Source organism: Marmota flaviventris, chromosome 12 (genome assembly GCF_047511675.1).
Source record: "Marmota flaviventris isolate mMarFla1 chromosome 12, mMarFla1.hap1, whole genome shotgun sequence".
Classification (NCBI taxonomy): Eukaryota; Metazoa; Chordata; class Mammalia; order Rodentia; family Sciuridae; genus Marmota; species Marmota flaviventris.
In genome coordinates, this window is record NC_092509.1 from 10,006,464 (window position 1) to 10,022,623 (window position 16,160).

General features: G+C 55.8%; 1 protein-coding gene across 1 annotated transcript; it reads right to left on the reverse strand.

Annotated features, from left to right (window-relative positions):
• Positions 1-12,978: 12,978 nt before the first annotated feature.
• On the reverse strand, positions 12,979-15,947 carry Acta1 (actin alpha 1, skeletal muscle). Its single transcript, XM_027947998.3, has 7 exons — positions 15,603-15,947; positions 14,529-14,669; positions 14,103-14,427; positions 13,820-13,981; positions 13,534-13,725; positions 13,213-13,394; positions 12,979-13,137 (listed from the first exon to the last, which is right to left on the reverse strand). Exons 2-7 carry the CDS (start codon positions 14,655-14,657, stop codon positions 12,994-12,996), a joined length of 1,134 nt encoding a protein of 377 aa, XP_027803799.1. The 5' UTR covers positions 14,658-14,669; positions 15,603-15,947; the 3' UTR covers positions 12,979-12,993.
• Between the last annotated feature and the right edge of the window lie 213 nt (positions 15,948-16,160).

Genomic DNA, 16,160 nt, shown 5'->3' on the forward strand with positions numbered 1-16,160 from the left:
AACCTCAAACTTATAGTGATTTGTCTTGGGTTTTTTACTTTACACCAGTATGAAAGCAATATGCATGTAGAAATAGTACTTCAACTTTTCATTTTCACCTTTTCCCAGACTGGCCATAAACAGTATGAAGCTCTTAGGGCACTGGAGAGCAGCCGATCCTGGTCAGCTGCCAGCACAAGGCACAGTAGCCCTTGGTAGGACTACTCTGCTGAGCCTGGATGTTCAGGGTCAGGTGCATCCAAGGCACTTCCAGTTGAAGATATCAGGGTGAAGCCAACATGCACCCAGGAGCATCTCCCCCACATTCTATCACAATCCTACAAACAGCTCTGTATGCTTCCTGGCCTCCTCAATCTTGAGTTAAATAAATCTGTGGCATGATTATTATTGATTTTTTGGTGTGGGGGGGGACCAGGGATTGAACTCAGTAGCACTTGACCACTGAGCCACATCCCCAGCCTATTTTGCATTTTATTTATATACAGGGTCAAACTGAGTTGCTTACCACCTCACTTTTGCTGAGGCTGGCTTTGAACTCATAATCCTCCTGTTTCAGCCTCTCGAGCCACTGGGATTACAGGTGTGTGCCACTGTGCCCAGCTGAGTCATGTTTGTTCCAATAAATGAAAATTCTAACTGAAAATTGGGACTTAAGTGAGTCAAACAAAAATATTAGTCAAAGACAGAAGTAACCTGCCCACAGTTATTGAGGAGAAAAATAGGTACAAGGACCTGGTGCACTGCAGAGGATGTGGCCTGGGAATTAGAGAGGCACAAGGCTCTAAACCTGAGAGTGGGCCTCTGAAGGGCACCAAGACAGTTGAGAATCAACCAGACTGCAGTGACACACACGTGTCATCCCAGCAAGTTGGGAGGTTGAGGCAGGAGGATCACAAGCTGGAGGCCAGCCTCAGTAATTTAACAAGACCCTGTCTCAAATTAAAAAATAAGAAGTTGGGGTTGGGGCTGGGGCTGGGGCTCAGTGGTAGTGCACTTGCCTGGCCTGTGTGAGGCAATGGGTTCGACTCTCAGAATCGCATATAAATAAATAAATAAAGGTCTATCAACAACTAAAAAAATAAAATAAAATAAAAAGGAAGTATTTCCTCAATTAGTTGTAACCTTTAAAAATAAATAAATAAATAATAAAATAAAAAGTTCCAAGGGTGTGACTCAACAGTAGAACGCCCTGAGTTCTATCCCCCCAAACACACACAGAGTCATGAACCAGCCTCTCCAGTGAAGACCTGGGGCTGCTCTCAGGGCCCAACAGGTGACCATCCCACTCTCCTCCTGCAGCCAGTCTTGACCTTCCTTTTTTTTTTTTTTTTTTTTTTTTTGTATGTTCAGGGGATTGAACTCAGGAGTGCTTGACGACTGAGCCACATCCCGAGCCCTTCTTATTTTTTATTTTGAGACATGGTCTCACTAAGTTACTCAGGGCCTCGATAAGTTGCTAAAGCCAGCTTTGAACTTGCGACCCTCCTGCCTTAGCCTCCAGAGAGGCTGGGATTCGAGGTGCAGCCAGCATATCTGACCGTTTCCTGTTTCCTTCTGGTCCTGGCAGTGGCCTGATTGGCTCCACAGCAAGGGGGACTCACCTGTGTTTGGGAACAGTCCAGCTGCACCTGGCCAGTTTGGAGTTCTGAGGGCAGGGAGTTTATTGGCATTGTTTTCCAGAACAGACCCAGGCCTGAGGCACAGCCCTCCTGCCTTCCTCCCACTCTCAAAGCAAAAATGCCCATTAAAAGAGAGAGAGCTGGGGAGGAGGTGAGGTGTGACTGGAGGCCCCATCAGCTGCTTCCTGGGGTCCAGCCACTTTTGTTGCCTGCATCTGGGATTCCTGTGGTGATGTCAGGTTCCACTTCTCCACATTCCTGCCAACACCCACATAGTCCTTCTGCACTGGCTGGAGGCTGCGGAATGCCAGCGTCTCCACAATGACCGGGGTGTTCAGTGTCAGGCGCTCACCAGCCATGTCACAGCCACCTGTTTAGAGAAAAGTCCATTCAAATCCTTGGGCCTTTATTTATTTATTTATTTTAAATTGATTAATTTATTTTTATTTCATTTTATTTTGGTATGGGGGATTGACTCCAGGGGTGTGCAACCACTGAGCCATGTCCCAAGCCCTTTGAATGTTTCATTTAGAGACAGCTAAGTTGCTTAGGGCCTTGCTAAATTGCTGAAGCTGGCCTTGAACTCGATATCTTCCTGCCTTGGTCTCCCGAGCTGCTGGGATTGCAGATGTGCACCACCATGCCCAGAACCATTTTTTAATTAGTTTTGGGTTTTTTTTTTTTTTTTTTTTTTTTTTTTTGGTGCCAGGAATTGAACTCAGGTGGGCCTTGCTTTTGCTGAGGCTGGCTTTTAACTCACAATCCTCCTGTCTCAGCCTCCAGAACTGCTGGGATCACAGGCGTGAACCAATGCACCTGGCTAATTAGTTTGTTTTTTATGTTGGAAATGAAGAATCACTTTCTTTGGATACAAGTCTCTTATCAGACATACAATTTGCAATCGTTTCTCCCATCCTGAGGGTCCTCTTCTCACTTTCCAGCACAGAAGTTTTAGTTCTGATGAAGTTCACTTGGTTTCTTCCTCCTTTTGTTGCTTATGTTTATGGAGTCAGAGCCCTGCACCTACTCGATGGCCACGGCTCACTCTCAGTGGCTAGGTGGCTGTGTTAATGTTGTGACCCATCCCGCCGATCGCATGCATGGGTGAAGGAGGACTCCAGCTCCATGCATTGGCAGGGGATGCCCAGCTTCCCCAGAACCATTTGATAAGAGTGCTGTTCTTCCCCTTATTGAATCGTCCTCACACTTTTGTGGAAATTCACTCAACCATCCACCAAGGACCACAGAGGATGGAAGCTGATCCAGTCAGCATGCTGTTCAAGGCCAGCACCAGAGTGAGGCAGGCAGGCACCCAGCAGGGCAAGCCATCACTTCTGAGCACCTTGCAAACATCAATGCCCTATGGGTAAAGCCATTATTCCTTCCTGCAGGAGAAACAGGCACAGAGAGATGACATGATCGGGGTGAGGTCATCTGGCTGGTAAGAGAGAACTGGGGTCAAACCCCAGGGGGTTGGCTCCCAAACATGCAGAACATGGCTCCAGCCATTTCTCCAATTCATGGAGAAGAAAATGCTACTGTTTTTAGAGAGGGAACAGCAGCATCTATATGGCAGGACTGGGTGGGCATCAGGGTCCACCTGGTGGGACTGGGTGGATGTCAGCATTTCTGTGGCAGGACTGGGTAGGTGCCCAGCTCTGCTGTCCTGCTCAGCTGCCAGGTCCCAGGTCAGCAGAGGGCCTCACAATTCAGGCTCTGCAGCTGGGTGTGGTGGTGCACGCTTGTAATCCTAGAGGCTCAGTAGGCTGAGGCAGGAGGATCACAAGTTCAAAGCCAGTCGCAGCAAAGTAGCAATGTCCTGAGCAACTTAGCAAGATGCAGTCTCAAAATACAAAATAAAAAGGACTGGATGTGGCTTGTGGTGAAGCACCCTGGATTCAATCCCTGATACCAAAAAAATAAAAAGAAAGAAAGAGGAGGAGGAGGAAGATCTGGGGCTCAGTCTTGAACACAGCAGGTGTCTGGAGGCTTCTTCAACCCCACTTAGGTCTAGCCGCCTCTCCTGGAGGGGTTTGAACACAGGCAGCCACAGGCTTGGTTGGTGGCCTATGCACAGACTGTGCCCTCATTAACACTGTGGGGCTGTGGGCCCCTCGAATGCAGTCTTTCCTGAAGATGCTCTCACTCAGACAGGAAAAGTAACATGTGAGAGACCATATGCAGGACACTGTGGTCATCCATACTCAGGAAAGGGAGACACTCCAAACAGTAAAGGCTGATGCTGGCCAGCTGCCTCGTCGGAGCGCAGCACAGGTGACCTTCAATTCCGAAGGGGAGGTGGTGGGTGCCCAGCACCAGCGTCCACCTGACTACCATGGGATAACAGGTTTGTAATATAGGCCCAGAGGAAATCACACCCATCCCTACAGGGTCTTTTGCCCTGTAGAAAGTGCCAAGAAGAAATCGGCCAAAGGCCCTTTTCCACATGACACACCACTCGCGCCCTTGTACTGTGACAAATCACCACAACTAGTGGCTGACCACCAAGCTTACCAGCCCACACCTTTCAGGGTCAGGCCTCTGAATTGGGTCTCGACTCAAGTGGCCACCAGTTTCGTCCCTTCTGAAGGCTCCAGGGAAGAAGCCAGTTCCTTAGAGGCCATCTGTTTTCCGAGCGCATGGCCCCTCCTGCCAAGACATCACTCTGACCTCTGCTCCCCTGTACCCCCTCAGACTCTGAGCCTCCTCCTCCCTTACTAGGACCCTGTGGATACTCCAGGATATGCTCCCATCTGGGAAGTCCATCCTCAGCCACTCCCAGAGAGTCCCTTGGTACACAAGGTCACGTCCCAGGACTAGGGGGGACATCCCTGGGGGCCACTGTTCTGTCCTCCACTCTTCCAAGCAGCCTTCCTCTTCCAAGCAGCGCGCGGAGCCTGACTTGCAGAGGACCAAGAGCCGTGCTCCTCTTCACAGGCCTGGGAAAGACCATCCCCCTGGGCGAGGCCGAGCCTCCAGGCTTGGCCCCGCCTCCAAAGGCACTAGGTCGGGGGAGAGCCCGGTGGCTTTGTTCTCGCTGCTTGCGTGACAATGGCAGCCACCCTGTGATGAGCCCACACCACTGGAGCAAACAGTGTTTTCTTTTTATTCACAAGGAAGTGAAAGCTCAGGGGAGCAAATGGACACCCTGTTGCTGAAAGCTCAGTCCTTGTCCGGATGCCAAGCCAGTAAGGAGAATGCGGTTTTGAGAAAAAGGGAAAGGAGGTTTACACAGGGGGCTCCTGTCCCAGAGGCTGTGCTTCTGCCCATCAGCAGGAACAGGGGGCTGTTAAAGAGGTGGCTCAAAGGCGACGCTCCAGGTGGTCTCTGTTGCTGCTGTGATTCACTTGTTAATTTGGGAGGTCTTCTGCTGCCATCCCCAGAGTCTGGATTACCCCATTCCTATGGTGGGTGTGTGCTCAGGGACAGATAGCTCTGCCTGGATGGGGGAGAAGTCATCCTGTTTCCCCTGAGATTATGGAGGGGAGAGGTTAGGGAGGAGCAAGGGGAGAGGAGGAGAAAGAATCAGGTCCATTTTAAAACTCAGTCGCAGTGGCAAGGGCGAATTCAGAGCATGAGTGGACCCTGCTACAACCCCAAGATCCTACATTTGGGGGCCCTCAAGCCTGCATAGTCCTTAGGCTTGGTCTGCTCTCCCCATCCCGGCTCACCTCGGTCCTGCAGTCCTGCGGGTGCCAGCCAGAGGCCACTGGGCCCTCAGATCTGGCAGATGTGGGCAGTGGGTGCAGCCCACTCCAACTTCTCCAGAATGCAGGAGCCCTTTGGGGCAGGAGCCATGCTCCCCTGACCTTGCTCAGTACACAATAGGTGTCCCAAAATGGCATGTTCCCCTGCCTTATTCACCTCTGTGAGCACAGCCCACCCGGAAGGTCTTCAGCGGTTCCCAAGCCTCCTTTACTCTGGAGAGGGAAGGCCAGCCTCTCAGACCCTTGGTGCTCCCCCTCCAGGCTGCTGTCAAATCAAGATTCCTTTGCCTTCCACCTGGAAGCTTCGGGGATTTGTGAGCCTATGTGCACTGGATGTGTTCTGGCCCTTTGTCCATGCAGGGAGGGGAGGTGGTGGAGCCGGTCTGCTCCCTGCCCAGCACTGAGCAGGCATGGTGGCTGGTGGTCAGGTAACTGCTGTCTGCCCAGATGTGGGGCACAGCTTGGCTGAGATACTGAAGTGCAGTCCCAGTGGCTTTCAGATCAGGAGACCAGGAAGGCCACCTCTCCTGGGGCCCTGCTGCAGGACACAGGGGAGGCTTCTCAGGGTTCTGGACCTGTGGGCTGTGGGGCTCTTCCTGCTCAGGACAGGGAGTGGGCACTGGCAAACCCACCAGGTACCAGTGGATTCAGAGCAAGGACACTACACCGCGGCTTGGGAGGTGCTGGTGTGAGCCCTGCTGGGGGAGAAAGGGGAGGTGGCACCCAGAGACCAGAGAGGGCTCCCAGAACCACAGGGTGCACAAACCTTCCTAGGGTGGCTCTGACTCTGGGGCTATGGGTAGTGCTGTCCCCCCTGCTGGATGCTGTGTGTGAAGGGGGTTGGGTCCCCTTGCCTAGAAATGCAGTCACTTTTCATCACCCCCCCAGCCCCCCTCCCTCCTGCCCAGTGCTCACAGGCCCTGGTGTGGGGCAGGAGGTATTGAACCCCCATAGCCCCACTTCTCCAGGGCAGCCCCTCTCAGTCTCCAGAACGAACATTCCTTGTTGAACTGTGACGTGGCCCAGCTGTAATGTGCCAGGTACAGGGGAGGTAAGTGGGCTCTGCCAGCCAGAGCTAGGCAAGTTCACAGGAAGAAGGAGCCTCGGGTGCAGGTCCCTGTGAGTCAGTGACAGCAGGATATTACCCAGCACATGAGGCACCTCCACATTTGGCCTTGAGGAAGCTGGGGCTGCAGGACCCCGACCAAGCCCAGGTCCAGGGACAGGGTCCCCTCATAGACAGTCGCCCCACCCTCCCCAAACTAATAATACACACGAATCAGAAGGCAGGCTGCAGGCCCTGGCCATGCAAGGAGAGAAGAGCAGAGGCCTGCCCTGGCCTGTCCCCGCTGGCCTTGCCCGAGAGCAGCAGGGCTGCTGGGCGCCAACAGGGCCTATATTGAGAGGATGAGCATGCTGGGGGGAATGGCAGGCATGTGCCCAGCTGTCCCTGCCCGCCCTGCCCTGGCTGCCCATAGAGAGGGCTCTGCCGCAGCCTCTTCCTGCCCAGGCTCCCAGTCAGCCAAGGGCTACAGAGAAACCCAGCCCTGTGCTCTCACCCAGCTAGGACCAGGTGGACACTGCCCTCAGGGAAGGACAGGGATGCTCACAGGGACCAACAGCATGAAGGGGAACCCATGGAGGTCATGGAGGACAGAAGAGTCAGAAGCCTGCTCAAGGAAGGGGCAGCCCCATCATCAGGCAACTGGCTGAGGGATCTAGAGGTGACCCCTGTCTCTGTCCCTCCATCCCAGGAAGGAGCCTCCCAGGACACCCTACTGGACAGCAGCAGGAGATGTCTGCTTGACAAGACACTTCCTGGTCCCCCCAGCCTCGATTTCCAGATCTAATAAATGGGCTCCCAGAGGGAAGTTCCCCCACCTGTCAGCCAGCAACCCTGGTGTAAGGAACTGTGTAGGTTCTGGGGCCACAGTACAAGAGAAGCGTGAGCCCTGCGCTCAGGGAGCTCTGCAGACCAACAAGGCCCAGGTGGGAGACCTGGGCCTGACAGGGTGTCCAGCAGCTCAGGGCCCAGCTGCCTTGCACCCTGGGCAGGTGCACCATCACCTTCTGCACAGGGGCCAGTCAGGAGCACACAGCTCTGTGCAGAAGTCCAGACGCCCAAGAGGGGTGGAGGGCTGGGAGCCTGGCCTTCTGCAACAGGCGTGGAGGCACAGGCGCAGGCGCAAGGGCTGAGGCTCCTGCCAAGCCCCCAGAGGAGGGACAAAAGGAGGACAGCCTGAGCCTGTACCATGGCCCCTGGGCCATCCAGGTGGGGTTTGCCGGCTCCTTCTCCCCCAGCACGAGACCCCGGAGGTGCCTCCAGGGCCTCCCTGGGCTCCAACATTTGTGTTTAAAGCTGTGTTTTCTTACCCCAGGAGGTGAGCAAAAAAATAATAGGACATTTGTCAGTGTCCCTCTGCTTCCTTCTAGGGTCAGGCAGAGCATGTGAAAGAGGTCAACTGGGCCAGGAGTCTCAGAATGGGAGCCTGTGCCTGCATGGGCCTGACACTGTTGGCCGGCCCTCAGGGTTCAGGGAGCTGTGCAGGGGTCCTGGGCTCTGCCACCCTGTGCAGGCAGGCTCAGGCCAGGCTCCAGCTCCTTGTTTTGAAGGCGGGGCTCTTCTGGAGGACAGACCAGACCCAACAGGCCTTTTCCCCATAAGGCACATGGGCCACGAAATGGCAGAGGGCCAGCGTCCAACCTGGGGACCCAGGCGCACACCTCAGCTCTGGCCTTCCGTCCCCCCAGGGTGTAGCAAGAAGGTGACTCCTGGGCCCCTCCCAGAAGGAGGGAGACCAGGATCCTTCATCATTCAACACCCACAGGAGGACTCAGCATGGCCTCAGGGCCCAGGACTCCACACAGCTGGTTTAGAGGCACCAAACACCCACTGAATTACAGAGCCCTGGGGAGGAAGAACCTGATATTTCCAGTCTCCCTTTCTGGAAGGGAGACTGGGCCCCAGTGGGGCTTGAGGTTTTGACCCCTTGGCCCTCTTCAATGACTTTGGAAAGGCTTCTGTACCCATCTCAGGCCATAAAAGGGCAGCACCTCACTCCCCAGGAGCCAGGGGCAAGCGCTGTCCCTGGTTCCCTCTCATCACAAACAACAAGACCAGAGCCCCTGATCTGTTGCTGTGATCCCCCAGCCAGCAAAGCTGGCACAGCACCCTCTTTACAGATGAGGAGACTGAGGCTCAGATACACAGACAGATGGCGTGAGGGAGTGCCACCTACCGTCGTCCAGCTGCGTGTGTGCTAGCCCGTGCTCCCCTGGACTCCCTTCCTGCCACCATCTGCTCAGGAGCCTGCTACTGGGCGGGGCAGCTGTGAGGCCACCCCCAGGTGCCTGAGCACAGCTCCCCAGCCCTCCTGCAGCTGCCCGTGCACCAGGCCAGTGGGTCCTAGTGGATTCTCTGCTCCCTTCCCAGCTGACCGGCTGGAAGGCTGGCAACTCCCCAGCCCTGAAAGGCTGCAGCCTAAAGTGTCTGGCTATTAAAAAGGCAGAAGAGCCCCTGATAAGAGAGGGATGGCTTTACCATTCCTATTTAGACATCCGAATCATTCCCTCGTCCTCACCCTCTGCCACCAGATTCCCCTCCACCCGCGGGAAGGCTCATTTCACCACTCAGACAGGAGCAGGCGCTGATGTAAAAATAGAGGCTGGCGGAGGGAGCTGGCACTGTGACTCACGGGTGGCAGGCTCCGGGACAGCTGTGCCTCCCCTCCCCCCTCCTCTTCCACCTCCCATTCCCCAGGCCCCTCCTCCCCTCCACCCTCCTCCCCTCACTTTCCTCTCCCTTTCCCATCCCGCTCCTCTCTTTTCTGTGTCCCTCCCTCTCCCCTTCCTCTTCCCTTTCTGCCCCTTCTCTCCTCCCTCTCCCACCCCTCTTTTCTATCCCTCCCTCTTCTCTCCAGGCTCTTCTCTTCTCTGCCCCTTCCCTCTCCCCACTTTGCTCTAACCCTCCCCTCCCCTCCCCTTCCCCTCCCTCTCTCCCTCTCCCTCTTCCCTTCTCTGCCCCTCTCCCTCCGTTTTCCCACACAAAGCAGGGACTCCAGGGCAGACAGGTGAAGCCTGCTGCCCAAGCAGGTCTCTTTCTTTTTTCTTTTTAAATATTTTTAGTTGTAGTGGACACAGTACCTTTATTTATTTATTTATTTTTATGTGGTGCTGAGGATCAAACCCAAACCCAGGGCCTCACACAGGCAAGAGCTCTACCACTGAGCCACAACCCCAGCCCCCCAAGCAGGTTTCTTCAGACATTTACTAGTTAACATTTCCCCCAAATTATGCATGATGAGGAAGGAGACCAAAATAGCACAGGCTTTCATCCTCCTGTGGTCTTTTAGGGTTTTCTATAGAGAATATTCTGGCTCTAAGGACACTCCTGCCAGCCCCAGGGCACCAGTGGACTTAGAGGAAGTGAAAGGGCTGAGACCCAGGCTGCCCATTCCCCACATTCCTCCAGGGCCCCCAGTCTCCCTGGCCAGGACCCAATGACTGAAATAGAGGCCCCAGAGTTTCATGCACCAGCCAGCGCTCACCCATTCCCAGGTCAACAGCTCTCCATTGCTCTTCCCATAAAGGAGTATGCACTCAGCAAGGGGGCCTGCAAGCTGCCCCTATCCTGGGCACCATCCCACACCCCAGCCACAACCTCCCTCCAAGGCTTGGAGGGCCCACCTGAGCCTGCAGGAGGTACCTGTGCTCCACCTGCCACCCGACTGGCACTCCTGAGGGGGCTCAGTGGGACTTTCCTTTGCATCAGAGGTCCAGTTTGCAGAGAGGATGATTTGAGTTGCTGTTTGATAAGTGTCTGTCTCCCAGATGGGATGGTAGCTCCCCATTCTTCTGGCTAATCTTTGTACCTCCTAGGTGACTGTTCCTTAAATAAATGCATGAATATCTGAGGCCTGGAGGGTGTCAATAAGCAGGTCAATAATGGGGTGACACAGTTCTAGATCTGGCTGGAAATGAGCTGAATTCTGGATGTCTTGATGCCCCACCTCAGGCTGGTGAGAACCCCTGCCTGAGCACTCAGAGAACCAGAAAGCTGGGTGCAGGACACAGATACTCCCTGGCTGAGAAAAAAATCCACCATTCCTTGGAAACAGGACCCCCCACCCCCATTCAGGACTGGGACTGGTGCAGCCGGCAGCCCATCCCAGCAAGCTGGTACAAGGGCCTCCCTCCTCAGCCCATGTGAGCAAGAACTTGGAGGTGCTGCGGGGCCCCAGCTCTTTCCTGGCCTACACAGACAGGTGCAGTCAGGGAAGAAACACAATCTCCCCCACCCACTGGGAAGGCAGATCTGGTAGGCTGCACCTGGCACCCCTGGTACAGCACAAGTGTCCTAGGCCTCACTGGGCCTGGTGTCCTGCTTTCCACCTGGCTGCCTGCATGGAGCACTAGAGGTTGAAATAGGGGTAACTCAGAGGCAGAGGTGACATGCCCCAGCCACCTTTAAGGCATCACTGGAGAAGTTCAGGTACAGCCACCCTATGCTATGGAGTGATAGTGTGCCTCACACCACAGTCCAGAGACAGCAGTGTGTGTTCAGGGAGGAGTGCTGGACACGCGGCCCTGGAAGAGGCAGCTGTAACTTGAAGCACTTCAGAGCTTCACAAGGAAGACCTCAAGTTCCCCTCTCCCACAGAGCGGGCTCTGTGAAATCCTGTAGAGCAGTCTCCTGGCCCTCTCCTGTCGTGAACTCTGCCCTCCAGACATGGAACTCAGCCTCCTAGGCAGCTTGGACTGGAGGCCTGAACTCAGCCTCTGATCTGGGTTCTCAGTGCACTATTGTCAGTCAAGTGTGCAGGGCTCTGTGGAGCCCAGGGAAAAAATGAGAGCCACAGGTGCCACCTTGCACCCTGCCCAGTTCAAGCCCCTGCCACAGGTGACCAGCAGGTGTGATGAATCTGCCCACATTCCAAACACCCTCCACTAGAAATGGAATTTAGGGCTGCCGGGCTAACCTAACCTTTTCTCTTCTGTTTATTAATTTTTGTTTTCCACTTTAATGCTTTTAATATTAATGGCACGTGTTTGTTGGAAATGAAGTTAAAGAGACACAGAAATATAAAAATGGCATAGTAATCACCTGTCACCCCCACAGCGACTGATTACTTTGGCCTATTTCCTTTGTCTCTTTTTGCCCTTCATTCCTGTTTTCCACAGTTTAGTGGATCCCTGTGGGCCCTCAGCATGTTACCCTCAGGCTCCAGGCCCTTGGACATCCAGCTGGTGTCCTGGACACTTGTCAAACTCAGTGCATGTTTGGGCCCAGATGGTTTGTGTCAGATGTGCCAATGTGTACTTCATACTATCAATGAAAGCTGGGTTCCTCTGAAACTCTAGAATTTAGCCCATCTTAAACCTTTATCCAAACTGGGTAGGGAAAAAATATGTTTTTTAGTAAACATGCTGTCATGCACGTGTTTTATTAAAATCTTTTTTTTTTTTTTTTTGGTGGTTACCAACTGAGCTATTCTCCTGCCCTTGTTTTACTAACATCTTAAACTTTACCAAGTGTCTGCTTCTCCTGATATCTGGATTTGGCAGCATCAGTCTTGGAGGCCTCCAAGATTTCTGATACCAGGCAGCAGGCCTGAAAGGACAGGTTACTGTTCAGTACGAAGTACCACTACCACCTTGCTCTGTCACAATTGCACCTACAGACCTATTTCCTTATGGGTTTATTACCTTCATTGTGTCAGAATCTGTTAAATTTAGGGACCACAGCTCTTGGGATTATTGACTAGTTACTTAAAAAAAATAGGTATTGCATTCTCCTATAGAAATTAAAACCTTTGTTGTGCCTTTAAAGCATGGGTAAAGGGTCCTCCCCCCCTTACCTACATCCCTTCTCCAGATGGGGCTCAGCCCAAGCCTCAGCCCCAGGCTTCCTCACCCTCCTCCCACCTCGGGGGTGGGGGGTGCTCCTCTTGGGTGCAAAGCAAAGTAATTCCCAGTTTGGAAGAGATGGTGACTGTCTTAAAACTGGCTCATTAGGCTGACTTTGAACTTCTGATCCTCCTGACTCAGCCTCCTGAGACCCTGTCTCCGAATTTAAAGACAAATTAAAACAAAAAAAAAAAAAAAAAAAAGACTGGGGATATGGGTCAGTGATTGAGCGCCCCTGAGTTCAATCCCCGGTGCCAGGTGTGTGTGTGGGTGCTCACTAGACGCAGAGCACAGTTCCTTCAGATTCAACGGGGAGCCCCGTGAGAACAGTGGAGATGCGCTCTGGGGACACGGCCCTAGGCAGCACCATGGCCAGCGCCCGCCGCCTGTCCCGGCTCTGAGAGGAGGGAGGGAGGCAGCTCGCCACCCCTGAGGGCATGAGGCCACCGGCGCAGTGCCGGAAGGGGCGGGAGATGATTTTGTCTCCTCTGCAGCCCACCCTGGTAGACAAACGACAGACACGTTGTGCAGCAAAACAGGTTTTAATGCTTCGAGCTCCCATTTCCTTCCACAGGGCTTTGTTTTAAATATAACAAAATGAGGTAAATCACATTGGGTATGTACACGTTATGGACAGGCGCCGGGCTGCGGCGGCGGCGAGGGAGCTGTCTCAGGGGTCGCCGCCGCGGGCGGCCGAGGCCAGCCCCGCAACGCGAGCGCGTCCATCGTCCTGAGGAGAGTGCGTGCACGGGCGCGGGCGCTTAGAAGCATTTGCGGTGCACGATGGAGGGGCCCGCCTCGTCGTACTCCTGCTTGGTGATCCACATCTGCTGGAAGGTGGACAGCGAGGCCAGGATGGAGCCGCCGATCCACACCGAGTACTTGCGCTCGGGAGGTGCGATGATCTGCAAGAGAGCGAGTCAGGAAGGCCGCCCGCCCGCCCGCGCACCCACCCACCAACCCGGCCGGCCGCGGCCCACCTTGATCTTCATGGTGCTGGGCGCCAGGGCCGTGATTTCCTTCTGCATGCGGTCAGCGATCCCGGGGTACATGGTGGTGCCCCCCGACATGACGTTGTTGGCGTACAGGTCCTTCCTGATGTCGATGTCGCACTTCATGATGCTGTTGTAGGTGGTCTCATGGATTCCTGCCGACTCCATGCCTGGGGTCGCAGGAGGCAGCGTGAGCGGCCGGGCAGGGGGCGGCGGGACCTGGGGGCGGCGGGGCTGGGGGAGGGGTAGCGGCGGGAAGGGGGAGGGTGAGAGGAGAGGGGTACCCCGGGCGGCGGGGCCGGGGCTCACCGATGAAGGAGGGCTGGAAGAGCGTCTCCGGGCAACGGAAACGCTCGTTGCCGATGGTGATGACCTGCCCGTCGGGCAGCTCGTAGCTCTTCTCCAGGGAGGAGGAGGAGGCGGCGGTGGCCATCTCGTTCTCGAAGTCCAGGGCCACGTAGCACAGCTTCTCCTTGATGTCACGCACAATCTCGCGCTCAGCTGCGGGGGACAGGGGTCGCGGCGGCGGCCTTAGCACCGAGCCCCGGGGCGCGCGCCCGCCCGCCCGCCCGCCCGGGCCGCCCGGGCTGCGCACCTGTGGTCACGAAGGAGTAGCCACGCTCCGTAAGGATCTTCATTAGGTAGTCGGTGAGGTCGCGGCCGGCCAGGTCCAGGCGCATGATCGCGTGCGGCAGGGCGTAGCCCTCATAGATGGGCACGTTGTGGGTGACACCGTCGCCGGAGTCCAGCACGATGCCTGCGCCGGGATGGGACAGCGCCTGAGCCACAGGTCCGCGAATGCGGGCCCAGGGCGCGGCAGGAGCGCGGGGTGGGGGCGGGGGCGGGGGACGCGGGGCTGGGCGCCCGCAGGGACTCACCCGTGGTCCGGCCGGAGGCATAGAGAGACAGCACCGCCTGGATGGCCACGTACATGGCGGGCACGTTGAAGGTCTCAAACATGATCTGGGTCATCTTCTCGCGGTTGGCCTTGGGGTTCAGGGGGGCCTCCGTGAGCAGCGTGGGATGCTCCTCGGGGGCCACGCGCAGCTCGTTGTAGAAGGTGTGGTGCCAGATCTTCTCCATGTCGTCCCAGTTGGTGATGATCCCGTGCTCGATGGGGTACTTCAGAGTCAGGATACCTCTCTTGCTCTGGGCCTCGTCGCCCACGTAGGAGTCCTTCTGACCCATGCCCACCATGACGCCCTGACAGAGGAAGAGACACCAAGCACCGGTTACCGCGGCTGGCATCCGTAGGACCCATAGCACTTGGACCATCCCAGCTCCCTCCGGAAGAGAAGCCTGACCTGGTGGCGGGGACGGCCCACAATGGATGGGAACACAGCCCTGGGGGCATCATCACCGGCGAAGCCAGCTTTCACCAGGCCAGAGCCATTGTCACACACGAGGGCGGTGGTCTCATCTTCGTCGCACATGGTGTCTGGTTTCTGCAAGGTGGTGACCAACAGCAGTCACTGAGAAGCCTCTGGGGAGAAAAGGCCCCCATGCCCCAGGACCTTCCACTCCAAGGACCCAGGGACACCCCAGTGCTGAGCCTCAGTGCAGCCAGGGGAGCCTGGGGCACAATGGCAGGGGCTCAGGAATGCTGTCCCAGAGGAAGGGCACACTGAAAAGTTCTCCAAGGTGGGTCCAGAGGACACTGCCCGCCAGGCCATACTGCACTCCACCTGCTCCAGGAGCTGGGCTCTAGCTCAGAGGGATTAAAGCTGGACTGTCTGCTCCTGGCCAGCTAGAGGTGTAAGGATTGGCCCACAGACCAGCTTTGGTGCCCCATCTAGGGAGAGGTGGTCTGTTCTGGACACCCTGAACAATTTCTGACCCAGGAGGGACACTTGCATTTGTCTGCCATCCTGAGAAAAGTGGTTCTTGCTGCCACTGGTGCTAGGGTAGGGGAGCTGTCTTCAGAAAATAAAGCAGTGGTATGAATCTCCTTAAGCACATCCTAAAATTGATCTCCTCAGGCATGTCCTGAACACTAGGGAGAGCAGTCCGACTGGAGAAGTTTCCAGCTGATTGTCTTCTCCTTAAAGCCCTTGAAATGTGGAGTGCCATGGCACATGCCTTTAATCTCAACTCCCCTGGAGGCTGAGGCAGGATGGCGAGTTTGGGGCCAACTTGGGCAACATAGTAAAGCTCAGCAGAGGGGAGTTGGTGGGTGGGTGCGCGGGCGGGCGGGCGGCCTTCCTGACTCGCTCTCTTGCAGATCATCGCACCTCCCGAGCTCAAAACATAGAGCACCTGGGACTTGAAAGAGGCACAGGGTGGGGCAGGCCTGGGGCTGGACAGCTGGCTCTGCCCTTGTCCTTGGAGTTCCCCTTAAGTTCCCACCTTGTCCTGTCCCCTTTCCCACTCTACCCTACCTGGGCGGGTGTCTACACCTGCTGTTCTTCGGCTGGGGCCCTGGTCGCTCCAGGAGGGAAGCGGGCTTCACTGGGAGCTGTCCGCTGCAGTGACCGCTTGTCCCCTTGCTCAGGTTTTATATAGCCCGTGGGCGCTCCCTCCACGCCGCCCCGCAGGAATGTTGCTGCCCTTCTCAAGCCATATTTGGGTGTTGGACACTAGAGTCCCTTCCTTCAGCTGGTTCTCCACATGGGCCACGCCCGGGTCCCCTGCACTGACCAAAGAAGGAGCAGGCTGGCCCTGGCCCAGGTAACCAGGACCAGGCCGTATATGGAGTGTCTCCCCAGCGGGCTGCCCCTCCCTACCCGCCCAGTTGCCTGCCAGAGTTGGGTGGGGCAAGGGCCCCTGCGCACCCACTGGGCTGGTTAGTGCCCCTGCTCTGGAGCTGCACCTGTTTCAAGGCCTCCCTGCAGTCTACCTCACACCCACTGGGCACTCCAAAGGTGCTGACAGCTGACCTCCTGCTCCCCTCCCCTCCCAGCTCTCTTCCAGGCCCCATTGCTGCTGCAGGCAGCTTC